The 25,923-nt window shown below is 47.6% G+C and overlaps 1 protein-coding gene across 3 annotated transcripts in view; it reads left to right on the top strand.

Moving 5' to 3' along the window:
- The window catches only part of kank1a (KN motif and ankyrin repeat domains 1a), a 50,303-nt gene that overhangs the window by 22,173 nt on the left and 2,207 nt on the right, over positions 1-25,923 (top strand). For all 3 annotated transcript variants that reach the window (XM_086257709.1, XM_086257710.1, XM_086257711.1), the window contains exons 2-9: positions 6,006-6,135; positions 15,711-18,368; positions 20,287-20,451; positions 22,523-22,619; positions 22,835-23,053; positions 23,170-23,257; positions 23,431-23,650; positions 25,025-25,167. In XM_086257709.1, the coding sequence (XP_086113835.1) occupies positions 6,099-6,135; positions 15,711-18,368; positions 20,287-20,451; positions 22,523-22,619; positions 22,835-23,053; positions 23,170-23,257; positions 23,431-23,650; positions 25,025-25,167 (3,627 nt within the window). In that variant the 5' untranslated portion in view covers positions 6,006-6,098. The remainder of the gene's footprint in view (positions 1-6,005; positions 6,136-15,710; positions 18,369-20,286; positions 20,452-22,522; positions 22,620-22,834; positions 23,054-23,169; positions 23,258-23,430; positions 23,651-25,024; positions 25,168-25,923) is intronic.

The following is a 25,923-nucleotide window of genomic DNA, read 5'->3' as shown; positions in this document are numbered from 1 at the left end:
CGATGCTCCACGTGCAGCCGCTCTGTTACGCTGCTGAGCTTTTCCTGATTATCTGAATGAAAACATCCCAGTTCCTCTCGAGGCTTTTTCCCTCCATTAAAGCTGCAGCCTCTGCTTTTATTAGGGGAAAAACAGCTCTGCTGAATATTCAGCGCAGCGGGTCTGCAGCCTAACGGCCCTCTGGTAACTTCTCCTTCTGTTTACTGTCCACACAAAAAAGCCTCGAGTCTTTGTTTTACTGCAGTGGAAAATGTGAACTGTGGCACCACATCCTGTCAGCTCGAACTTCTTTATATGTGTGTCGATGTGATGCACGCGTGAATTTTCTGACAATAACGGCGGGCATCACCGTGAGCCTGACGTCACTGTTAGGAAGAATCATTGTTTGCACGTCTGTGCTTTAAAGCCACATTTGAGAGGCTGACGTTTAAAACGTGTTTATGATAAAACTCATTGTTCAGTGAAATAACATTTAAAGTCCCATTATTATGAAATTAATGAAACATGTAGGTATTCAACATTTTATTGATAATGTCACAGATTGTATTTTTGCACATGAAAAAGCCGCGTGTTTGAAAACTGTGTGATGAAGAAACTGTTCACTGACCTTTTTCTGTCGTTCTTGAAATAAATGGAAACAAAAACAAGACTAAAACATGTCGTTCCCATCCACGCCATCGCCAGGAATAAAGGACAAAAATGACTTAAATGAAAGTCGTCCTCCACGTTGGGATTTCCTTCAGTAACAAACGTGCTTCATTAGATTTCCTGGGATCTTAAATAGGAGACGCTGCTTCCTGTTTGACTGACAATCCAAACAAAGTGTTTTCTTACATTTTGTTTGTTGCTTGGTGTAGCTTCACTTCACTAAGAGGGGAACTCGGTGAAGTCAAGTAATATTTAAAGATAAACTTCATACTCATTTACAGACCATTTAGAAACTCGTTGTTTTGGTTCAGCTCTTAAACAGCTTTGTGTTGATGTAATCAGATTACTTTTGTGCGCAGAGAAGAGGAAGCTGGTGGACGTTTTAGTTTTGTTGCACTGAAACACAGCTCATTTCTACCTGTACCTGCTTCTGCTGAAGTGCTCTTGGGCTCGTTCACCTTTCTCTTGGCTGTTTGTACTCGAGTACTTAAAGAGCTCAGCCTGTGTACTGACTCGAGCACGCCACGGGATGCTGTTTGAATGCTCGTGCGTCTGTTTGTGTAGCTCGTCAGGTGTCTGTCACGGTAAATAATGTAGCTGTGTGTCTGTCAAACGCACCTCCAGGTGGAGAGGAGTCACGCCTGCCGCTGCTCAGAGCTGTGCGTGCACGCTTGAAAATTATTTAACAGCTGAGAAGGAACCGAACGGGTTGTTCCGGTTTGCGTCGGCGCTCAAAAGTTTCCTGCTCGAGGAGTTTGAAGCTCCTGAGATCAGCCGTGGATCTGCTCTGGTCAGCGCGGTGAGTGAGGCTCTGTTTAAATGGGAAGCTTTGATTCACAGGAAAGGCTCAGAGTCGGACTCTGAGTACATTTAAAGTGGCTCCTGTTAAAGCTGAAGGATGTCGGAGATTAAAAATAGAATATGGAGTTTATGAAGCAGAAGTCAAGATTTTATTGACAAACATGGGCTTCGTATTTAGTTTGACCGCACGCAGACGCTCTGCCTTAGAGCGCACAGGTCACGATTTCACAGCTGCTTATTACTCTGCTGCCTTTACTGTAAGTGGGAGAAGTTTTTTATATCACTTAAAACTATAATAACTGGTAACACTGTGTGGCAATGGGAACTGTGGGACGTGCCAGCGTGCTGTCAGAGCTGCAGGGCTGAGACTGAAGAAATGTGAGGGTACCAGTGTGTGGATTAAAAGAAGTAGTTGTTTGTCATTGAAGCTGTTAGTAGATTAACTCTGGGTTTTATTTTTGTAGATCGATGCACATGCAGCCCTGAGACCTTCAGTCTGTTACTAATGACAGAGCAGTTTTACCTGAACGGGGGGCGGGGTTGGAACATGCAGTGTTGATCACTTTATTTATATTTATTTATTTTACCTTTTGTCATATATGATCAGCTCGCTGAATATCCTGCCTTTGCATGCAGTAGTCATGGAAACGGGTTACCTCAGAGGGCATTGGCTGGGGGAATGTGGCCAGCAGGTAATCGCGTTTATTTGAAGTGGGTATGTTTTCAGTCGCTGAGGTCTGATCCTGAGTGGGTGCTTCTGTGGAGTGTTTTTATCCTGTGTGGTCTGATGTTATAATGAAATGTGTGGTTAAGAGGAGTTCAGCTGAATTATTTCTTTCTTCACTGATTACTTCCAAATACGTTAAATCAGTTTTCTGTTGACCGTGGGCAGAAATGTGACGGGTTCTTGCTTAGCTTGACCTTTGACCCTCTGCTGTCCCACATCAGCCCTGATCCACGGCGCTGCTTTCTGTTGTTCGCCCTTCTGTCTTCACCTTCAGCAGCTGAGCCTTGAGAAACGCGGCCGTGCTGGTTGATGTGCAACCATCTGAAAGGTTTTCCATTGTGTTCAGCTGCCTGGCTCATTAGCTGCGCTTCAGCTGAAGGGCGGAGGGTGTTTACCCACGCCGGCCGACTACGCGCTTCACCTGGAGGCCCAGCGGAGGGGTCGTTCCACCCAAACGGCCTTAAAGTCCTGTTTCCTCTTATAGGACTCGGATCGTTTGGCTGTCATCTGAGGAAGTCGTCTAATCTTAGCCGTGAAACGTAGCTCTCTCTCTGAGGGCTGCTCGGTGCAGGCTCGTGTCTGAGGGCTGCTCGGTGCAGGCTCGTGTCTGAGGGCTGCTCGCTCTGTTTGTACCTGCGTCAAGGTGCAGGAAGTTAGAATGAAAGTTGCAGGTAAGCGGCTTCATTATTATGATGGGAGGTGTCACTGTTGTGGTTTGGGTTATTGTTAATATATCTGAAGTGTTTGTGTGTGTGAGAACTCCTGTTTGTGGTTGGTGTGACTCTGGGTCAGCTCTCAGGCCTCCACCTGCAGCTTCACCCTGTGCGAAGCTGCACAAACACGGATTCTGGTTTATTTTTTAAAGCTCGCACTGAAGAGTGGGTGGAAACTCTGTAAGCACGTAATCATGAAAATGTCAGAGGCTGAGTTTATGTCGATCATTAACTGCAGGAATGTGCAGACTAGACCTTAAAAACCTCACAGGAGGTTTCGTGTCACTCATTTAAAAAAAGGATGAGCAGGTTTTATATTAAAGGCTTTTGCCAAACACGGAAAAATTCAAATTGGAAGAGGAATAAAATCTCTTTAAAGAAATTCTTTGGTTAAATATCTGTTTATACAGACTTAAAGGCACTTGGACCCAAACAGGGCCTCAGTTTATAAAGACTTTCCTTTTTTCTCTCAGCAACACTAAATGTTTGCATAACTTCAGTATTTACCTCAGTATATCATGTTTGGATTATTTGGATTACTGTTTATTTTTATAGGTTATGTTGTTAATTGATTAAACTTCTGATTTATTATGAATGATGTCAGAAATAATCCTTTAAAATAAATTTTTATTTTCAGTTTTATTGCTATTTTATGAATTATCAGGTCATAATTCTGTTCATTCCTGCAGAGTTATTGTTTCGCTTTTTATTATTTATTCCTGTAAGTCTCTTTATCACAGTGTCTTTACTCAGGAAAACATTAACGGATCAAATTTGCAGATATATTGATGTCAATCAGTACTCGCTGATTTTTAAATTGGTGCGTCTTTATTTTATATTTTCTCCTGGAAACAGTTTCATAAAAGCGACCTGTGACCGTTTTAAGGCCTGTAGTGCATTAAAAGCAGGCTGATGCTCTGACTCTAGGATCGATGGCTTCTCCCACAGTGGTGGTGCAAAGCTGAACAGTAAATAGACTCCGCCTCCTTCTCTCCTGCTACTTCCTGCAGGTTTGTGTTCTGGCGGCTCATGGAACAGGACATGTGGGAGATCTTTGGTCAGTCTGTATATTATTCATTTTCCCTTCAGTTAGAATCGTTTGCATGGTCTTGGCAAACAGAAGTTGTGTGTATGTGTTGAAATGCTTACTGAGCTTCATGCTGCTGGAGAGCAGCTGCATGAAACCTTTGCTTTGTGTTCGTTACCTGTTGTCTCAAGTTTCAGTTCATCAGTGTTGGATGTCCAGTCCTTTGAGTCCCATTAGGTGTTAGCAGGCTCAGGCTCATCCATTGTAATCGTAATGTTTTAAATGGGCCAGCCGCCCACAGCTCGATAGTCTGACCTCCTCCACAAACACCTTTTCTTGCTCTCTAGCAGAGGAGCACCCAGGTCTGCCATGACGAGTAATCCTAGCATCCCTTTGATGGTGTGAAGGAGCAGCAGCTCTGCTAGGAGCTCGTTAGCCTGTCTGTGGAGAGCCGGAGGATCAACTGACCAATAAAATGACAGCTTTATGCTCGTCTCTCCTGGAGTTCCCCACCTCTGATTTATTTGATCCATCCTTTCTGACTTTTCTATCCAAGAATTGCTTTCGTGTCCTAAAACAGCAGATTCATTGTATAATATTTTTTATTTTATTTCACCCAATGACCCGAAAGCCGAGCACAGAGCTGAGCAGATCAGACCCAGACACCATCCGAGCGATATCCAGACGTCGTATCGATGCATCTCTAAATGTTAGTGGCCATTTCTTCCACACATTTCTTTTTGTGTGACATGCTGGAGCCAGTTTTAAGTGTGAGGGAGGAGAACAAACATGCCTGCGGTCTATTTGGGTGTTGGAAGCGTCTGTGTGCTCTGCAAAGGCTGCTCTCAATCCTTCGTCTCTGTATCGCGACTATAATAACTCCCCAGGGTGACGGACGGTCAGGACTTAGAGGCTCCGGCCTGATGACACTACGGCGCTGCTTTATTTGGCTGCACACTCTAAACAATGATTTACTTATGATGCAGCTGACTGACAAAGTGACCTTTCACATGTTCCTCACACACATTTTATGGCTGTCGGCTGCATGTCGTCACAGCAGGTGCAGCTGTTGGGTAGATGTGTTTAAATACTTTGTTTGTAACACTTAAATATGCATCGTTACGTTAAACTGTAAGTGACGGTTAGGATTCATAACCAAGAATGTTTTCTGATGATGTTTGTTATTTTTCATGCACCAACGGGAGTAAATGCTTTCCTTTCTGCGCTTCTTGGATGCTTGGTTAAACTCTGACTTTGCTGGGAAATGTTTCTGGTGTTTGCTGGAGGTCTCAGCTCGGTCCTGGCTGATGTTCAGCGCCTTTAGCTCCAGTATAAACGTTCTCCAGAGGCCTGGTAATGAACTCATTTGATTCAGGTGTGTTGACCCAGGGTGAGATCTAAAACCTGCAGGCCTGGACTTCCTACCCCTATTCCTGAGGTATGCGGCCTCACCGACCCTGATAATCGAGTAAGACCGAGTATATTGTAAAAGTCTTAGATTGTCCTCGACTCTGTTACCACTGCGGGGCTGAGCTCTTGATCTCTAGCTGTCAGAGTCACGTGTTCAGTGTAAAGGTCAAAGGTTTCAGCTGTATCGAACCTCGTCTACATCTGTGCTCCTCGAGACCTGACCCGCCCCCCCCCGGCCTACTGACTCCAGTTTTCGTCTTATATTTGCAGCTTCTTATAAGATGACAACGGCTCTTTTGTTTTGTTGCTCATAATGTGTCCATTGATGATGATGAGCAGGCGACTGCACACAGGACCTCTGTGCTTCGAAATGTCAGGATGCAAACACACCTGTGAAGGAGCGGAGGCCGGCCGGGCTTCAGCTCCCACAAAGACACGCTTAACAAAAGGTCAAAATACGTGCACTCACACTTCACATATTTCAAGTTACACTGGAGGTCAGAAAGCCAGCGCTCTGTTCTCATGTGAACTTTAAAAAGGAACCAGTCTGACCGCTGGGACAAAGTGACCTCCTTTACTGACACTTTTTAATCTTTGAAAGGTTGCCTTGTGTTGTTTCTCACTAATTGTTGCTCACCTGTGTGCGTCACTAACGGTATTCCTTTGTGTTCTGTCTCAGGTTGCAGGTTGCATGGTAATCTGGACTTGCTGCATGGCAGTTGCATGACGGCACTGAGTCTTGTTGTTGGACTGAGAGCACGCAGCTGCACCCATGGCTCAAACCGTGCACGTGAACGGCAATGGCCCAGGTAACGTGTGTGAGTGTGTGTGTGTGTGTGTGTGTGTGTGTGAGAGATTCTTGCAGGGATGTCTTTGACCTTATTTCATTGCAGAGCAGTTTGAGGGAGACGCTGGTTAAATGCGTCCCTGCATGTCTAAAGGTTACAGGCTGCCTCCGTGACTAAGATGTGCTCTCTGGGCGTTGGTGGGCAGGGGTACAATGGGACTGAAGTGGGATTAGGGGTCCAGTTTCAAGCTTAAGTCATGCTGGTATATTTAAGGTCTTGGCTCCGGCTCTTTAGACACAAACACCATGAGTTGCAAGAAGTAATTTTAGTCAAGTCATCCAGTAACTTTTCAGACCTCGAGACAAGAGTTTAACATCTTCACACGCTGTTTGTGCAAACTTGTATTCAAACATTCAAACACTGAACAGCCTCTAACAGCTGTGTGAGTAAGTGTGAGCTCACATGCACTGTGGTGGGTGTTTCAACATATCAGCAGAGGGTCCCTATGATCAAAAGTTTGTTTTTATTTTCCTTTACTCTTGGCTCTGTATGACGTCAGGAAGAACATGATAATAATAATGGATTGGATTTATATAGCGCTTTTCTAGACACCCAAAGCGCTTTACAATTCCACTAATCATTCACTCTCACATTCACACACTGGTGGAGGCAGCTACAGGTGTAGCCACAGCTGCCCTGGGGCAGACTGACAGAAGCGAGGCTGCCATATCGCGCCATCGGCCCCTCTGGCCAACACCAGTAGGCAAGTAGGGTAAAGTGTCTTGCCCAAGGACACAGCGACCAGGACAGAGAGCCCGGGGATCGAACCGGCGACCTTCCGGTTGCAGATGCAATTCCCAACCCCCTGAGCCACGCTCGCCCCCAATGAGGCGAGCGTGCACGTGTCCACCATCCAGCTGAGTATGCTAGGCTATCACCAGCTTCTGAAAGAGGGTGCTGTTAAAACAGCGCTATTATTTGTTTTATTTTTTTCTGTTGACTGCTTCTATTAGCTCATCATTATTAGCAAACTTACTCGTGGACAAATAAATAAATCGCCCAACCTTATTCCACAGTATATTTTTAATGAATAATCATAATCTTGGCTCGAACCAGATTCAGTGATATCTGAAGCACAAAGGGCAAAGAGTTCTGACGGAGAGAGAATTTTGGCACTTCAGTATGAAAACACACACACACACACACACGTGTGCGCTCTCATTCCTGTGTAGACTAACGGGAGAGCGTGAAGCTTCTTGCTTCCAAATCCCTGCTGGAATGTGCAGCATGCAGGTCGGGTGCTTCAGGAGCGCCGTCCTGAGTGTCAGTCTGCCATCACCACTCCACTCTGCTTGTGTTTCTCAACATGATAAAGTCTGAGCTTCAGTGGCCACATCGACAATAAGTTTGTCCCGAGGAACCCTCAGACCGCTGAACTCCTCGTCGTACAAATAGCCTCTCTGTCGTGTTGGTGGTCAGCAGGCAGACGCGGTGAAAGAATGCAGAGCAGATGGTGATATTTAACCTTTTATTGTAGAGGTGGGTGATGTGCTTTGGGAAGAATGTCGATCTGTGATCCAGGGCTGCTCAATCATGGTAAAAAATTACAACTGATACGTGGAAAATGTTGCACTTGTTGAATTTTGAGAAGGATTTGTTGTTCCTCACCAGACTTCCTGTTTTCAGCCTGTCTTATCATCTTGGCTCGAGCTGAACTAAAGCAGCTACAGTGTGAAGGGGGGAGTCTGAGCTATCAGAGGAGGTGAAAGTGCAGACTTACAAAAATCTACAAAACCAAAACACAAAACAAACAGTTGAAAAGCTGCATGTTTTCAACTGTTTGAAGAATTGTAACCAAAGTCATTGAACAGCGTAATATTTAAACTGGAGTGCTGCATGCATCTTACATATCTGAAGCTCGAGAATGAAGCTTCTCTCAGATTGGAATAAATGCCAGATGTGGGACGCCTCAGCGCATTGAGCAACAAACCATTAAGCACATTTCTTCCAAACAAAACCTCAGCAGACTTTAATGCGACTCCAGCACTGTTTGCAGGACTGATCCCACAGTCTTAAAATACTTCTCCTCAAAAATGTTGGCCTGATTTATTTTAGACCAGTGGGGAGTGAAAACACTCAGGATGTGATCATTTTATATTCTGCACAAAGCTGACATCGGGCAGTGTGAAGTGTTACTCCTGAAACTCAGATCCTGGTCCAGCCCCGGGTTGTCTCTCGGAGCAGACCATTATGGGTCTGACTGGTCTTCAGTGGCACCGGTCGGCACGGGGACACCGCGGTGGCCATCAGGCCAGTGAGGCCACTCCCTGCAGCTCCTGTAAACCCACAGAAGTGGTTTTGTTTCAGTAGCAGTAATGGACCCAGCTGCCCTTTTAAACCTCCCCCATGGTAGCTTTCAGTCACTTTCCTGTTTGTGTAAGAGCTTCGAGTTGATAATGATGTGAGCCGGAGGGGGCGGGACGCTGCGTCTTTGTAAATGTTGTTTGTTTCTCTCTCTGGAGCTGGCTGCTCCAGACCCTTACTGTCTTTACACAACAGCACCGATGTGCCAAGTGTGGTCGTGTCTCTCTGAGCATTAATCACTTCATTGTTGTCATCTGCATGCGCCTCCACAGTCAAGCAGCACAGTGCAGTGATTCAGATTCCTCTCACTCATAAGTTGCATCAGTTAATGCGTTTGCAGTCAGGAAGCTTCCCTCGTATCTTTAAAAGACACAAATCCAGTCCTAAATCTTAATGAGCAGAATCCTGTTTAATGTGCAGAGTTTCATATGAATTTATCTCATTTCCAAGTTATGATGGCAGGTTCATCTGTCACCCTTTTGTTTCCTTTAAAGGTTTGTCTGTGACTGCAGCTCCAGAAGCAAAGGCAGTCGCATACATTTGTTACTCTTTTGCACCAAGAAGTGAGAAACCAGCCACACTAGATCAGCCAAATTATTACGTACACTTCAATGAGTCTCCTGCTGAAAATGGTGTTTCAGTAGTTTTATGAAATGTACACGAGCACCAAGGAGGCGACTGAAGGTTCTCAGTCATCCAGGTCATCGTAGTCGAAGGAGCTTGGAAAGAAAAGCGTCTGGACTTTAAGTTTCCCTGAAGACGTTTCATCCGAGAAGCTTCTTCAGTTCTAAGGTCAAATGGTGGAGCGTCCCTGTGAGGGTCATGGACCCCCTATTGATCCTCTACCTAATCACACGAGCCGAGGTGTGAATACGGGTGTGGGTCACAATCAGCCAGGGTTTCAGGTGAAACCTTGTGAAATTGATCATTGTGAAACCCAACCCCACCCTATCGTCTGATTTACTGGGGTCAGATGGCCCAGGATGTGAGTGGGCATTAAGGGAAAGGATCTCAAAACTGGATCATAGATGGCAGACAGTTGGTGTCGTAAGCCCCACCCTCTGTTCAAAGATGGTCATTCACAGTAGACCTAGATGGCTTCTTTCACTCCTCTTTCAAAGGAGGAGGTCCAAGGAGGTGGCTGTGCCGAGCCTTCCTGAGCCTCGTTCCGTTTGATGGCACTTCCTGTTAAAAGGGAGTTCTTCCTTTCAGCTCTTCCCGTGTTCTGCTCAGAGGATCGTTTGATTGTTGGGATTTTCTCTCATAGATTACAAAGTTTCCTAAACTTGAATTAAAAATAAAATGTAACCATGACGTTAAACTGTGACATTCATTCATAAGTTTACACCCAAACCGATGGTCCCACCAGCTAATTATGAAACGCTGGTATGTTTAACTCACTAAACCAAAGATGTGTGTAGTAAACACATCTGTGCCTCAGTGAAAACATGTTACTGAATATATCTGGAGAAGTATTTAACAAAAACACAAACCCGTTAACTCCGACCGTCTCGTAGCCATACAAACTGAAACTGGATCATCACATTTACGTGTCGGTTGACTTGAAGCAGCCCGCACACTGTCGTTGATGTTTTTCTTGACCATCTATGAGAAAATCCAGAGAGGGGCACATTTTTTCAAAGTGCCTCAGTGTTTGCAGAGGAAGCCCAAACATTTCCCTCGGTCTGCATCATCATTGTTGAATTTGGCAGCTGCGTCTGGCGCGACCCCGCGAGTTCCTGGAAGAAGCCCACAGTCGAGCGGACCGGCCTGCGTGCAGCTAATGTGCAGCTTTAATGGACTCTTTGTGTTTTTGTCTTGTTCTGGGTTCAGATGAGGACGGACGCGTCTTGCCTTTGTTGTGTTGAACTGCTGCAGCGTTGATCAAACGTTGGCTCTATTTTTCTTGGGAGTAATTAGGCTCACGGGCAGAGCCAGGAAATACCAGGCTCCGTGTGTGTCTGTGTGTTACTCATGTTGTGGGGACCGAATTCAAGTCCTCATAAGGAAAAGCGCAAAACTTTGGTATGAAGCTCATTTTGAGCAAACTCGAGTGTTTCGTCTTCTGAAGGGGTAAAATCAGAGCTGTTTCTGTGCCGTCGGGCGGGTGGAGGCTGCTCCACCCAGGCGCTTGCATCATGTTTGGCTCTCACAGCTATGCCGGAGCACAGCCCTGCACTTCCAATGAGTTTGCAAGTTTTTCTCTGCACATCCTGAACAGCCCTGAGTTCACTTTCACTTCTTTCAAGCATTTCACGAGTCTTTCAGTGTTTCTCCTGGATGCTGTTGGTAGTGATGGTTGTGTTAAAGGTTAATTATTGCAAAATCAACGTTATAGACAGACTGTGTGGACACATGCTTGGAATTGGGCTGCAGTCTTTTCTTTGCTCACAGTGTAGGTAAACAAACAGACGACAGGCAACGCTGACAAACTCAACATCACAGACGATAATGGCACGTGTAGCACATAAGTGCACTGGTGCAAAGATGTTGGGATAAATTATGGAGTTATAAGGGTTTGATAATGTTACACATGTATACAGTAAGCGCACAAGGACTCGACTATATAGCATGCTTTGATTTGGCAGCAGGTATGGGGGCTGTTTAAGTACAGACACTATGTGAGTGTCTAAGTGTTGGTCAGAGCGACGGCCTGAGGAAAGAAACTGGATACGACTGGAACGGGTCATGTGACGGGTGTGCTGTGACGTTACCTGCTCGTTTCCTCCAGCTCCAGGCCTCGAGCGCCGGTGTCCTGCAGGCTTTAGCTGTTTTTGACCCAACACAGCTGATTAAATGGCTGAATTACCTCCTCAACATGCCTGGAGTTTCCCACCCCTGCTGCAGGGCGTTTAGTCTCTTTGCAACCACAGGTTCCGCCTCCTGGTGGCCATTAATTAATTAGGTCAGTACCTGTGCACACAGGTGAGCTACAAACCTGAAGACTCCAGTCTCATCGTGCGGCTGGGCTCCATCCCAGACCATTATCTGCACGGCTTCCTGCCACCCTGTCTCCACTTTCCTGTCTGATAAAGGCCAAAAAAATACAGGTTAAAGGCACACTTCACTTTTCAGACCCAGAAGCAGCGTGTGCATACTGGATACTGGTAAATATGTACACGTGAGGTACCAACAGTGAAACGGGTGTTCCCAAACAAGTTTGTTTTCTTTGTTATTTCAGGACTTTTTGGAGCGTCACTAAAGATCTTAGAACACTGGAGACTCGATCCCTTTTGAGCAGGAACTTAAATTGAACGTGAGCTGTTGGGCAGAACCGATAAGATTAAAATCTAAATAAAAGGGCAGTTTGCTCAGATCTGAACACTCCAGTGTTTTCTTCTGTGGATGTCGGCGTCTCTCAGATATTCACAAGGCCCAGTGCTTTGTAGTTGGGCCTAAACTCATTTTGTCTACCATCACTAACGAGCAGTTCACTCATTTATCCTAATACCCCCGGATCGCCCCACGCGTGGGTCGTAATGTTGTCTTGGACCACACCTAAGTGCACATGTTATCAGATCATAACAGCTTTAACTCCAGGCCGGTCGTACACATTTAAAACATGTAGTTAAAGATTACTGACACCCTAACTGTCCACAGACTGATGAGGAACTGTGCTCTAAGGTGAGATGTAACCTTCTGTAACTGGTAATTAAAGTGTGTGTGTGTGTGTGTGTGTGTGTGTGTGTGTGTGTAAAAGCAGGTAGTTTGGCTTGAATTTCTCTGGTTAACAAACAGCTGGCAGACACATTTAGCCCAGTAGCCTCATTTATTCAGCGTCTGATGGCGCTGTGGAATTAAAAGGCTTTCGTCAGCTCTAAATTTAAACTTTTACAGAGCCGCTGTAAAATAAGCACGGCCCCGCTTGTATATTTTTCTTCAGAGCGTCAACATCGGGGCCCGGGCCGGCCTGCAGTCCCATATTTTAAGAGCAAACACGGAGAGCTTGAGCGGCGTGAATGAATGAAGGCTGGACATTTTCAGCAGCTGATTGGAGAAGCAGAGAAAAGCTCAGACACAGTTCGGGGTGTTTTACGTGGCTCACGTGTCTGTGGACATGGAAACGACTGAAACGTGTTACCGACGGTGCGTGCTGCTGAGTTTGGCTGCAGAGGGACGTGTGAGGAACTGGTGTTTGACTCTGAAGCAAGTTTCTGTTTGAGCTGCGAGTCCTCATTGTGGCCTGTGAGCTTGTACATATGGCTCACCTTAGATAATTAGGCAGAAATATTTGAATATCTGAGGGAAGTGGAACAGAGCCGGGAACTGTGTGGTCAAAACTAAAACTCTGCTGTGCTGGACGACTTTGACTAAAAGAGGCATTTTTGTTTATTCTGTCTTTTATTAATACACGGTGCACATGCTCATAGCTGTATTTGGTCTTAATGTCCTTGGATGGGTAAGAAAAAAACATGTATCCCCCTGAAACTAAACGATTAAAAACCAGCTGTTTATACTGGAGCTCAGCTTATTAATGGTTTGAGTTCAGAGACGATTAGACTTTCTGTAAAAAGTGTCAGATGATTATCACCTGAGGAAACGGCTTATCTTCATCAGCTGATTAAAGCACTTTTGGACCCTCAAATAATGATTTCAGTTGTTTGTATGTTTGTTCTGCACTTGGAAGCAGAGCGTTAAACCCACCTGGTCACAGCTGAAAGAACGAGGCTGAAATTCCCACACGAACAGGCTGAGCTGTGAGCTTTGGAGCAAGAGGAGAAAATGAGGTGGAAAAGAGAGGAAGTATGATGAGTCCCTAAATTTGCTAAATTAAAAACTCGTACAGCAGCACTGTTTCCTCACAGCAAGAAGGTCGATTCCACCATCAGGCCGGATACACTAAACGACAGTAATGTGGTGTTTTAACATCCAGGATGTTCAGGGGAAAATGAGAAAATAATTTTATGACCAAATTGTAACCAGAAATGTGCTTCTCTCTCTCCTCTCATTGGCTGCTGAGGCAGATAAAGAGGGAAGTTTGCAGGTCCTGTTTTCGAGGGCTTGGTCACACTGGTGCAGCTCAGTTTGGGGAACAGAATAATGCCTCCTTTTCATGGCTGTGCAAACGGCTTTAGGCAGGGCTGAAGACGTGGTCTGTAAGAAGGGAGATGAAGTCCAGCAGCCTCGCTGTGCTAACTATCATGTGACCCCTCAGACTGACGAGCTCACAGCTGCTAGCTGCAGCAGACGCCCGGGCTCTTCTCGCTGTCCTGCTGCCCGACCCCATCAGTTGTCAGCTGATGAGGTCATCGCTCAGCTGTTTGGAGTGTCCGTGCCACAGAGCCGCCCGTCACATGCGACACGGCCGGTTGGCGCTCGTGCCACAGGGGGACTCCTCCAAACCAGACAGCACAAGACCGTGACTGTGCGCTCAGAATATTTATACCAGGGGGAAAAACGGGACGTGACTCTCAGGGCAGCAGAAAACAGCCGGGGCTTTGTCTGCAGACGGAGCTGTCAGACGCTCACAAAAACAAAAAATCAGAAAACACGAGGAAACTGGCTTTTTCCCCCCCAAACAACTGTCAGGAGTGCAGACTAGTTTAAAATTGTGACACAGCATGATTTAAATAAAGTCTTTACCTTACAGCATAAAGCGCCTTGAAGCGACTGCTGCTGTGATTTGGTGCCATATAAATGGAATTGAACTGGAATCCATGCAGTGTTGTCATCACAGGCTGAACACTGAGGGGGTAGATTTAGCCGTGCACGTACCAGGTCACTCCGTGTGTGTGTGTGTGTGCGCGTACGTGCACTCAGGTGTTTCCCCTCAGTTTTCTTTACCTGGTAGAAAAACGAAGGTAACTTCTGAAAATAAAGGCGTGGACACAAACTGACTGTAAGTCACGGATGAGTCTTTGTATCATGGAGCATAGACCAGTGTAAAAGTGTGACTGGTGTCAAGAACAGACTGTTATTGTTGTGGGTTCACCTCCCCTCCATGCATAACAGGACTCTTATTTAGGAAGGGAAGCGCCCGGCTCTAGCCTCACACGATTGGAGGAAGCAGCTGTCCAATGGTGCACCAGAGCAGCGCTGCGTGTAGTTTACACCAATAGTGGAGCTTTTTATGTCCCGTGTGGAGAGAGGATTGTGAAAGCGAGCACAGAGTGAGGAGAAGGCGTAGTTGCGATCCCAGCACAGAGCCGTGAATGTGAAGCCGAGAGGAGCAGAGGAGGAAACGTCCAGTTAAAGAGCTGCTGGTGTGCGGTGAGTGAAGTTTGAGCAACACATGCAGAGGTTTTAGCAGCAGGCTTATCCCTGTAGTTCCCTCCTCCTGTTGCTGAATGGAAAGGAGCTGGGCGGACTGGAAGGGAAGAGCAGGGCTGTTTATTTCCAGCCTGTGTTTGCTTTAGTCACTGAGAGTTCCAGGCATACCAAGAACAAGCCTCTGTATTTAGCCAACGCGGTGTGAATGCGGCGGCCTGGCTGTGACGGAGGGCATTTTCAGCTGGAAGTGTTGGAGTTTGGACTTTGATTTAAGCAGCTTTGATTGGCCCGTAGCTGCTCTTTTAACTGGGTGATAGCTCGTGGTCACTTCTGCCTGTAACAGCTAAAACGTGGACACTGGATGGATTTTGAACGAGGGAATATTGACGTCGCCTCTCAGAGCCCTTTGCCTTCTTTCTTATGTGAGCTTTGGAAGCGACGGTCTGTTTGTGTCACAGCTTTGAACCTTTGGTTTCGTCACACCTCGGTGAGCCGACTTTGACAGATTAATTTTGTTTTAAATCTCCTGCCGCTTTTGTGGAAAAGCCTGAGTGCTAATTATTTTGGCAGATAATGTTTTAGTTGGACCCAAACTATGTGAGATGCAGAGATGTGAGAAATTTGAGATGTTTGTACTCGCTCTGTCAAATGATGACGACCGTCTGTGGCCAGAGGTGCCGGCAGTGTGCTGCGAGCATTAGACTAACTCTGTGTAAACAAAGAAAATACCTGCACGTTAAGAGTCGGATCAGATGAAGCTGTTGGGATTTGTGGATTTGTCCTCTTTATTTTCCTCCTCCTGTTTTTACCATGTGGCTGAATAAAATGTGCATAGATCTATGTATATGTAAGAGTGGGATTATTGTGATTTTATGTCTCAAATTAACAGGATAAATGATTTTCCTGACTCTCACACTGTCACAGACTTGCTCAGTAGATCCTCTCAGTATGTACGAGTCTATAAATCGGTCTGTTTCCAGCATTAAAGCGACACTAATACATTTTTGTGGTCTCTCTTACAGAAAGAGGACAAAGATGCCCAAGCACAGAAGACGAGAAGGACTCTGAGGCCGCCTACTATGTTGAAACTCCTTATGGTTATCAGTTAGACCTGGACTTCCTCAAGTATGTTGACGACATCGAGAGGGGCAACACTATTAAGAAGCTGAGTATCCAGAGGAAGCCCAAAGTGGCCAAACCCTCGGCGGTGCCTCGGGGCAGCACTGGCGGGGTCGGCGCTCAGGCTGAATGGACCTCCACAGACTCGCTGTCCTCCTCCAACAGTGACGGCAAACAGTCCCCGGTCTTCTTCACCAACAGGGCCGCTGCCCCGCTGACCCCCACCCTCTCCAGGGCAGCCTGTGAGGTGCCTCTGCATCAGCCGTGTTCAAGCATTGCAGAGCAGAAACAGCTCCTCCCCCCGCCGTCGCCCAGGTTTGCCCCTCGGCACAACCCTCAAGTGGAGAAGACCCTCATGGAGACCCGCCGTCGGCTGGAGCAGGAGCGTGCGCTTCTGCAGCCGCTAAGCGAGCCTCCGATGCCCCGCCGGCGTCTCGCCAGCTTCGGTGGTATGGGCTCCAGCAGCTCGCTGTCCTCCTACTCTGGCTCCATAGGCACAAGCCAGATCTCTCCCAACACCTATCAGACTCTGCCCATCAACGGTCATCTCCCTAACGGAGAGTATAACCCCTATTACCCACCATCCAGGGGCAGCTCCATCCGCCACAGCCCCATGAGCTCTGGCGTGGCTACCCCGGTAACGAACGTCAGCCCGTTACACCTGCAGCAAATCCGGGAGCAGATGGTCGTGGCGCTCAAGAAGCTGAAAGAGCTGGAAGAGCAGGTGAAAACCATTCCCATCCTGCAGGTGAAGATTGCCGTTCTGCAGGAGGAGAAAAGACAGTTGGCTGCTCAATCAAAAGGTCAAGGTCTTGGCGGCTTCCGCAAACGTTCCTACAGTGTAGGCTGCGCTGACCAAATGGAAAACCCGGGCCCCATCCAAAAGGAAACGGAGCTGCACATCATCGAGCCAGAAGCCCAGGAGCAGAGCGCTCAGAGGCTGGAGGAGTTCAGACGCCTGGCTGCTGAGGTCCAAGCACTGGAGAAGACTTCCAAGGACAACGCAAATGAAAATCAGCCTCAAAACCTCACGCAGAACCAGGCCCACCAAAAGTCTGTTGGCATAGTTACTGATCAAAATATGAATAATCTTCCAGCCACCCAAAGAAAGCCAGAGAAGGAACGCTGTTTTCGGGACGCAGGGGTGTCTACAGAGCGGCTGGAAATCCGGAGCACTGCAGTTGGCGTCACCGAGGCCATGCTGGGCATGAGCAGCGAAGCTGAGAAAGAGATCGAGCTCCAGCAGCAGACCATCGACTCCCTGAAGGAGAAGATCTACCGCCTGGAGGTGCAGCTCAAAGAAACCACTCATCAGATGGAGATGGGCAAGCTGAAACTGGAGCTCCAAGCTGCCGGTGGGTCAAACAAGAAAAAAGCAGACAAAGGTTTGATGGTCAGGCCGGAGATGTACAGCGCTTGTGTGGAGGCGAAAGTCCAGACACGCAGCCAGGGAGTGGGCGAACATCTGGAATTCAGCCATGTTAGCACTGCTAAAAGTCCACAGACTCTGACTAGAGGAGTGTCCTGTCAGCCTTCTGTGCACAGCGTCGCCACAGGACCGGATATCCCCATGGACCGGTGGGTGGTGCACGAACAGATGGAGGTGTCTGACCAGTGTGTAGGACGGCACGTGGAGACGTGCCATCGGCAGGTAGGCGTAGAGCTCAGCGTTTGTGAGGTGGGAGTGAACACAGAGGAGCTGGTGGACAGCTTGACCCTCGGTGAACCCGCGATGGAAGCCAGCAAAGAGCAGAGATCCGTGGGCTGTGGAGACTGTTCGGTGGATGTGATCGTTAGTCCCATCAAGACGCTGGTGTCACAAGGAACTGAGACTGACCGTGTCAGTCAAGTGGACTCTGGAGTCACGGCAGCTCCTGAGTTCCTGACTCAGGAGACCAGCACTGAGGCAGAAGTTGCACACAAGTCCACGAACACGAAGCACGCTGTCCTCTCAGACTCATTCACTCACATGGAGTCGGTTACATCAGATAAGCAAACCAACACGGTGGTCACAGAAACCCGGACCGTCGCTGCCGGAGAAGGACTCGTCAAAGACGTTCACTCAACGGCAAAGATGCGTTCGATCGCCGTTGGAACCACCTCGGACGTGGAGCTCTTGCCCGGCAAATTGAGCTCAACTAAAACCAAAGAATGCGGGGTGGGGCCAGTGAGCGTCCATGAGAATTTCCTGGTTGGTTTAAAAACCAGAAACATAGCATGTGGCCCCTCCCAGCCAGCTGAGTCTGTGGCGAGCATCGGCAGCCAGGAGACGGCAGAGGTGAAGCCTGCGCCGGCCGCTGTGCACGCTGATCCGGCCGCCCTGCAGGCGCACGGTGGCGTCAGCTTGGACCATTACATCGAGCGCGTGCAGAAGCTGCTGCAGGAGCAGCAAATGCTGCTGGCCGAGAACTATACCGAGCTGGCGGAGGCATTCGGCCAGCCCCAGTCCCAGTTTGGGGTCATCAACAGTCAGCTGGTCAGCACACTGTCATCCATCAACTCAGTCATGAAGTACGGGAGCGCCGAGGACATCCTGAAGCTGCAGGCGGAGTCAAAAGAAGGTGAGGGTACTGTTTATTTATTATATCAGACTAGAGTCTGACATGTAGACCGACTCGAGCTTTCCTCCCATTATGATAATGGCTCTTCTGTAGCTAACGATCGTGTCATTTGATCGTCCTCAGCTGATGGAGTTTGCTCCGCTGTCACAGAGATGATGTGATTTCCATTTCATCCTCTTCATGTTTGCTTCTCCATTTTGAAAGCGAGCATTTCCTCCAAACCTAAAGTTATTATTTCGTTTGTATGAAAGCAAAGTAACAAATTCATAAAATACTGAAATGCCTCCTTCACTCAAAACTACAGCACAGACCTCGTGCTTATCTTTATATTTTTACATGCTGTAGGCATTTCTGGGAGTATTTCAACTTGCTATGCAGCAATACAAACGTTATATCCCAAATTTTAATAATGTGTGTGCATTAAATCCATAATAACTACACATATTGCAAAAGAAGTGCAATAAACTACAAAAAAAGGATTTTATTTTTTTTTTACACATGTTTCTACTTAAAGAAATTTCAAGTGTCTTCATAGTTTCATTTTTGAGATACAATGTTTTTTTATTAACTGCAGGAAAAACGAAATAACTATTATAAAAAAAACAGCATCAAGAGAATCTACTTCCAACAGGTCAATTAAGCCTCCCAGAAACTGTACAGAAAGGCATGAACTTTCATAAACACAGTAAACCTTTGAGAGGCGCTGCAAGGAAAAACTACGTTTCCCCAAAACATGACGTCACGTCCGGTTTTGACAGGTGATGGTGAACATGCGATGGTTTGCGCTGATGTAGGAAGTGCTGCAAACAGCTGATCAGATTGGCAAAGCGTGTTTCAGGATTATTATGTTTTTGTTGTTGCAGTGATTTTTATGTTTTGTTTTTTGTTGTTTTTTTGTTTTTTGTTTTTTTTTGCAAAGCCATTTGGAAAAAAATTGAATGCATGTTATGCAATTTCAACTCCTCCAGTTTCATATACAAAAAAAGTGCGCCAGCTTATGTGGTTGCAATTCTACCAGGATTTAAAAATGTTACGTTTAAGCTCCGATAGGCCTAAACGGGTTACAGACAGCTGTGACGGCACAAACCTGTCGACATTCAGCTGAGTGATGTGAAGTTTGCAGTAGCTACAGTTAAAGTTTTAACATGGGAGTCTATGGGGACTGCCTCAAGTGGTCATTAGAGGAACTGCAGGTTTTTCAGCCCTGGACGAGTGCTGCTCGTCTCAGACACATTTGTATGCATGTCAGTGTTCTAATGAGCTGAATCAAGGTGTAGTTCAGGACTGAAGGGTGGGTGCTGGTTTGGAGTTTAGGGGGTGGGGTTGTCACACACGTGTAAAGAGAATCCTGATAGGATCAGACAGGCTGTGCTGATCTGTGACCCTGAAAAATGTGGCAGGGCCTTTGGACTTGAACCAACAATGAGCTCATTTCTTTCAGGAGGCAGTAATGTCGCACCATTCTTCCACTTGTTGTTTTTGCGGGCCGCCCTGCCTTCACTAACAGCTCCCTGCTGATGCTGATTCATGGCTCCTTCTCCCTTACATAACACACGTTGTTGCAGATGAGCACGCGGCGACTCTGTGCTCCTTTCTGGCCTCTTTTGCGATGTCATCACACGTTTCCTCTTTTGTTTTTATCCCGTTCTTGTGACTTTACTCCTGCCATCAACATTCAGCACACAGTTACATTAAAGTCACGGCTGATGCTGCTCCTTGGAGCACCAAGAGCCTTTTTCCTACTGAATGCTGCCGTCTTCAAATCAGAGGAGTGAAAAACTGTCTTGATTTAGAAAACTGGATCTCAAATCGCTCCTCGCCTCTGTGGCGCTCTGTCGTTTCAGACGGTAACAAAGTGAACGTTCAGAGCTCAAAATGTCTAAACCTGCCTGACCTTTTCTTTTGTTCCCCTTGTCAGAGAGCAGTCAGCAGCTCCAGCTGTCGTCTGTCGGGGCGAAGCACGTGGAGAAGTCACCTGACCTCACAGCAGCGGATACGCCTGCGAACACGCCGTCGCAGCAGCAGATCAGTGCGGCCGAGCAGAAGAGCCGCATGGACCTCCAGATGTCTACAGCGCTGCATGGTGCGACTGCAACAACACAGCTCATTGTTGTTATTATTATTCCAATATTAAATATTTTAAGAGCGCTGCAGTTTACAAGCTGCATATAAAAGATGGACCTGCCACTGCCGTCTGTAGTTGGAATCAACATCTTGAAGTTTCTGTTTGTTTTGTGGGTAGTTTTGAGCTAATGCTAACAAGTCTGGCTAGTCCAGAGACTCTGAGGCGTCCCACAGACGCCTGCTCGTTATTTCTAATGAACTTCCTGATAAAATACTACAGCTTCATCCTAATTGGACAGCCAAAAGTGCTCCAGGCCACGCCTCTGACAGTGTAAATGTACCCCTGTCCTGACTGTGGAGGTTGCAGGTTCTGAGATGGAGGTCTGGAGGCTGAAGGTGGTTTCGAGTATCATAGACTCCCAGATCTGTGTTGCTTCTGCTTTTAGCTCAATCAGTTTTATTTTGGTGCTGCAGCCACACCCACCTGACTGCTACGTCTTATGGTCAAGTGCTGAACCTTAACATGATTCAAAGGTTTTCCCTCCACAGCAGACGGGCTGATGTCTGATGCTCTGTGACCCAGGAACATGAATCAGATTGTCAGCTCGTGCTTTTTGGACTCTGTTGCTCAGTTTGAGAGTCAAACACATCTTATTTGCCTTCTTCGGCCCCCGAGTCCATTTATCAGGGTTATAAACACTGCGAGCTGAAGTCACTGTTTCAGCTTTAGTTCCTGTTCCTGTGCAGAAGCAGAGCGCCAGAACAGTAAGAGCGAGGCTCTGGAGCGTGAAGCAGATGTTTTCCTAAGTTATCTGACCAGATGTTTAGGCTGTGGTCTGCTGGCTGTAGAGACGGCCCCTCAGCAGAACATTCAAACGCTTCTTTCACAACCCGGCTGCTGTAAGGTGCGCGTTACCTCACCTGAGCTGACTGTAGGAGGTTACCTCGCGCAGACGCCAGGTGACGTGTGAAACGCCACCACGAGCGCCGTCATCGGCCCGACGAGCGGCTCACGCCACTCTCACTCCCAGCTGTCAAAACACGGGAAGCGTGCTGAACGACTCTGTTGCTAATGAGCAGCGCACGCGCCTGTGTGTACACATGCAGCTCCTGCATGCTGATGCATGAACTCCCCGCGGCGTTAAGGAGGCCCCTCGGTGGAGGCAAGTCCTGGCAGATGTGCTGAGTGTTTCTGGCTCGCTCTGCTGGTATTTCGGTTTTCGAGGCCTCTACTTAAAATGACTGAGATACTTCGGGCTTTGAGTCGGCTTCCAGCGCCTCACGGACAGATGAGACGGACACTTAATGGCTGCTTTCGTCTCTGCCAAAGCTCTCGATCATGTCAGAACTTTTAGTGGAGCATTCAGGCGTTATCGGCTCTTTGTAACCAGCTCAATGGGCTATTTAGTTACATGGTGTGTTAATTATGCAGGAGGAGAGTTGGAGGGATGATTTTATGAGGAGGATCGTGATGAAACATGGGAAAGAGACGGAAACGACGAAGGAAAAACACTTTGCACTCCGAAAAGTCTCACCTTACACACTATAAATAACGGAAACATAAATGGTCTTATTTTAATGATGCATAAACTCCAGATAAGTGTGTCTGTCACAGTCCTGTAATACTGTCTCAGCCACACACGGCTGTAAACAAAAGGGAGCCTAAATAGTCCAGCTGTTTAACATGATTCCAACAGGGGGCGCTGCGCTCATGAACAGAGGTGAAATATAGAAGCTGGAGCTTACAGATGTCAGAGATCTGATTTAATCTTATTGTTTATTCATTTAGTGACGAGGGTCTGTTTGAGATGAAGTCCTGACGAGGAACGTATCTTTGTTCATAAGTGACGTCTGAATATCTGCAGTGTTCAAAAATATGTGAACACACAATCATCACATGACGGCAGTTAAACGTGATTCTGTCGCTCAGGAAACAAAAGCATTCTGCAAATCAAAGTGATTTTTATTAACGATAAACACACAGCCCTGTTTTAAAGCAGCCTGTTCGATTTATCAGATGAGTTTAAGTTGATTCTGGATTACGTGTCATGTTGTCGGCTCTGGTTTACGATGTTCTGCGTCTCCTGCAGGGCAGAGCACCCTGAAATCCATCATGAAGAAGAAAGACGGCCGAGCCGACTCCAACGGCACGAAGAAGAACCTGCAGTTCGTCGGGGTGAACGGAGGGTGAGAATGTTTTTAATCAGAAGTTTGCAGCGTGAGAGTTTTTCAGTGTTTTGGTGTCCCGGCTGAGGTCAAAGGTGGCAGGGCTCACGTTTGCTCAGCTGCGTCGACGCCGAGCCTCACGAGCTCGTTAGTGTTGTTCGCAAATATGAAACCCGAGCTGCTGATCTGCACTCACATCTTTGTTTCTGCACCTCTGTCGCCCCCTCGTGGCGCAGATACGAGACTACGTCGAGTGACGACTCCAGCTCAGAGGACAGCAGCTCCTCTGGGTCAGACGAAGAGGACGAGGAGGAGGAGGAGGGGTACGGAGGAAAGGAGGAACACCAGAAAGTGGAGGGGCAGAGCCTGAGGGAGGAGTTCCAGCCCGAGGGAGCAGAGGACGTGGACAAGAAGGATGACGAGGAAAGTTCAGAGAAGCAGGAGACGAGAGAGAGGCGAGTAAAGAAGATGAAATCATGATGATATTTTTCTGTCTGTAAATTTGATCAGTTGTGTTAGGATGAGGCTGAAGCTATTAGAAGAATGACGTCTGTTTGACCTCGACTCAAAGGTACGAGCTGAGCGAGAAGATGCTGGCTGCATGCGACGTTCTCAAGTCGCACCTCAGTGACTCCAAGGCTGTGACCAACAAAGACCTGGTGAGGAATCTGATCAGCTGTTTGTTAAACGATGTCATGAAACGTGGTTTGGAGCGCAGCGCTGACCAGTCACCACAGTGGATTCAGTGTGACACGCCCACTGTGCACCCAGAGCTGGGCCTTTAGTTAAATTTGCCTGTCGGCGTGCTGATGGTCACTTCCTGTCTGTGCAGAGAGGCTGTCTCAACACGGTGCAGCACGAGTGGTTCCGCGTGTCCAGCCAGAAGGCGGCGGTGGCGGCCATGGTGGAGGACTACCTGGGAGCTTTCACGGACTTCTCTCCCGCCGTGCTGCGCCACATCGTCAACATGGCCGACGGCAACGGCAACACGGCGCTGCACTACAGCGTTTCACACTCAAACTTCCAGGTGGTGAAGAAGCTGCTGGATGCAGGTGAGAGCTGCGTTCGTGCGAGGCGGCTTTGAAGCGATCGGCTCCCAGGAGAGGCGCTGCTGAGGGAGGGCTTCATCTCCCGCCTCCAGCTTCTTCTTCTCCATTTATACTGTTTGTTTGTGTTTGTTTTCTAAATGTAAAAACTGAAGACAGCAGACCGTCTGTCCATCCTGTAAGTCCTCGGCTCGTTCACTGGTGGAGCGCTGCGGGTAGGATGAAGTTCAACTTAAAAAAAACTTTATTTAACTTGATGTGGGCACAGAGCAGTGAGACGTTCATGTTGAGGGACGTGCAGTCTTTATTTGTTGTCTATAAAACGTCTCAGATGTCACGATGGTCAGATTTCACCTTTTTGTCTTCCTGGTTTCTCCTCGTGCTTCACCTCCTTTTTCCTCCGTCCTGACAGTCGAGGAGGATCCTCCCTCTCTGTCCCCGCAGCTCCTGCTGTTAACAGCAAAATAATTATCTGATAGTTTGACACAAAGGCAGCTGAGTGACCTCGTGATGCAGAGCCACAGATGCAGGCGGGACACGGCTTCACGCTGGAAGACGATGAAGGAAAACACTGAAAGTGAGGATACAAGGATACAAACGGCTTCGGTTGGTGCTGTCTCCACACAGCAGGAGGGGGCTCCTCCAGCTCCTCCGCCTTCCTCTCAGGCTCGAGGCTTGTTTGGACTCAGAGTTGTAATAAAGAGTGGTTAAATGTGGTGGCAGTGACTGACTTCCAGTCAGCAGGACTAGAAACGGTCTGTTTGCATTTCCATATCTTCCTGTGAGAAAATATATTTTAAAGCTCGGGCAGGAAATCTGCACGTGTGAGTTAAATGTCACCAAGAACACGTAGACGACACGGACGCTCACATTTGGGCTCCAAGACAGGAAAGTTTTCTCGTCCTCGCTGACGCTCCCACACAGCGAGCTCCGCGGAGGCTCAATAGACTGTGATGAGGTCGCGGCCACTCGCTGCTCTGAAGGCCTTTTGTCTCCTCTGCCTTTTGTGTCCTTGTGTCCGTGACGCCGTCTCCGCCCCCTCCTCCCATTGCAGCCTTTGTCCGTCCCAGTTCTAGCTGAGGCCTCCGCTCGCTTCGCTCCCATCCGGCCTCTGACGGGTTTCTTCCCCCTCCATGTTGGCGTGTTCAGCTTGTAGAGAGTGTGAGGAGGAGCAGACGGTACGACTCGAGTGTTTCCTTTTTGTTTATTCACGAGGAGAAGCGACTGACAGAAGCGTCACGTGCTGACACGTCTGTGACATCGTTGACTGATGGTGACGAGTCAGTGTCCAGGCTGACCCCCCCCAACCCACCACTGACAAAAATGTCTTTGTCCAACCTTCTGGAAGTTTTAAACTGTCTGTGTTGGTGTGTGTTTCAGACGTGTGTAATGTGAACCAGCAGAACAAGGCGGGATACACCCCCATCATGCTCGCCGCGCTCGCAGCCGTGGAGACGCCCAGGGACATGCGTATTGTGGAGGAGCTCTTCGGCAAGGGTGACGTCAACGCACGCGCCAGTCAGGTCAGTGAGAGGAGGTCAAAAGGTCGCAGCAGTAATACGAAGGTCACGATGGCCAGACAAGAGCAGAGTCGCTCTGCGACCTAAAAAGCAAACGAAGCAAAAGCAGAAATGAAACGTGCACGATGGACGGAGCAGAAACGGGAACGTTACTGAAAAAATCAGAAATGCACAAATGAAGCTAAACATGAGTCGATGAACGACTGCCTGCAGGAGTTTAAACAGAGTTTAGTTTAAACCTCTGGAGCTGCTGAAGGGGGAAAATTGCACTTTAGTGACACCGTGTGGTGGAGAAGGGTAACGGCCTGGACTTTTAAAAGTGAGACAAATTTAAGTTTGTGAAATACTGAACATTTGATCTGGAGTCGTGTTTGGGAACGATGCAGCTTCACCGGGAACACGACCCGTTAGCGTGGACTGCTTCCAGACAAAGCTTCTCAGAGCTGCTGGAGAGATTTTGACCTGGTGCCACTCGGTGTGTTTGTGATGAACACAAACCAACGTCGAACTGCCTCTAGGAGAGTTTTCAAACATGTTGAAATATAGAAAAGGATTGTTTGCATCCTGTGATCATGAATAAACAGTAACATCAATCATCTGGATGATTGTTCCTTCTTTACCTGAACCATGCATCGTTGCTTCACCCAGGCTCCGCCCACCGTACAGTTGTACTGGCTGTGCTGTGATACTGTGGATGTTTGTGTGGCTTCATTGAAAACGGCAGCTGTGTGATCAGAGCTCTTCGTTTAATGAAACCGT

The sequence above is a fragment of the Aulonocara sp. 'chitande type north' Nkhata Bay genome, linkage group LG12, assembly GCF_057382095.1.
Source record: "Aulonocara sp. 'chitande type north' Nkhata Bay isolate Kocher_YH1m ecotype deep benthic linkage group LG12, A_spYH_male_GT1.1, whole genome shotgun sequence".
In the NCBI taxonomy this organism is placed as follows: Eukaryota; Metazoa; Chordata; class Actinopteri; order Cichliformes; family Cichlidae; genus Aulonocara; species Aulonocara sp. 'chitande type north' Nkhata Bay.
This window is presented reverse-complemented; position numbering and strand designations above follow the sequence as displayed.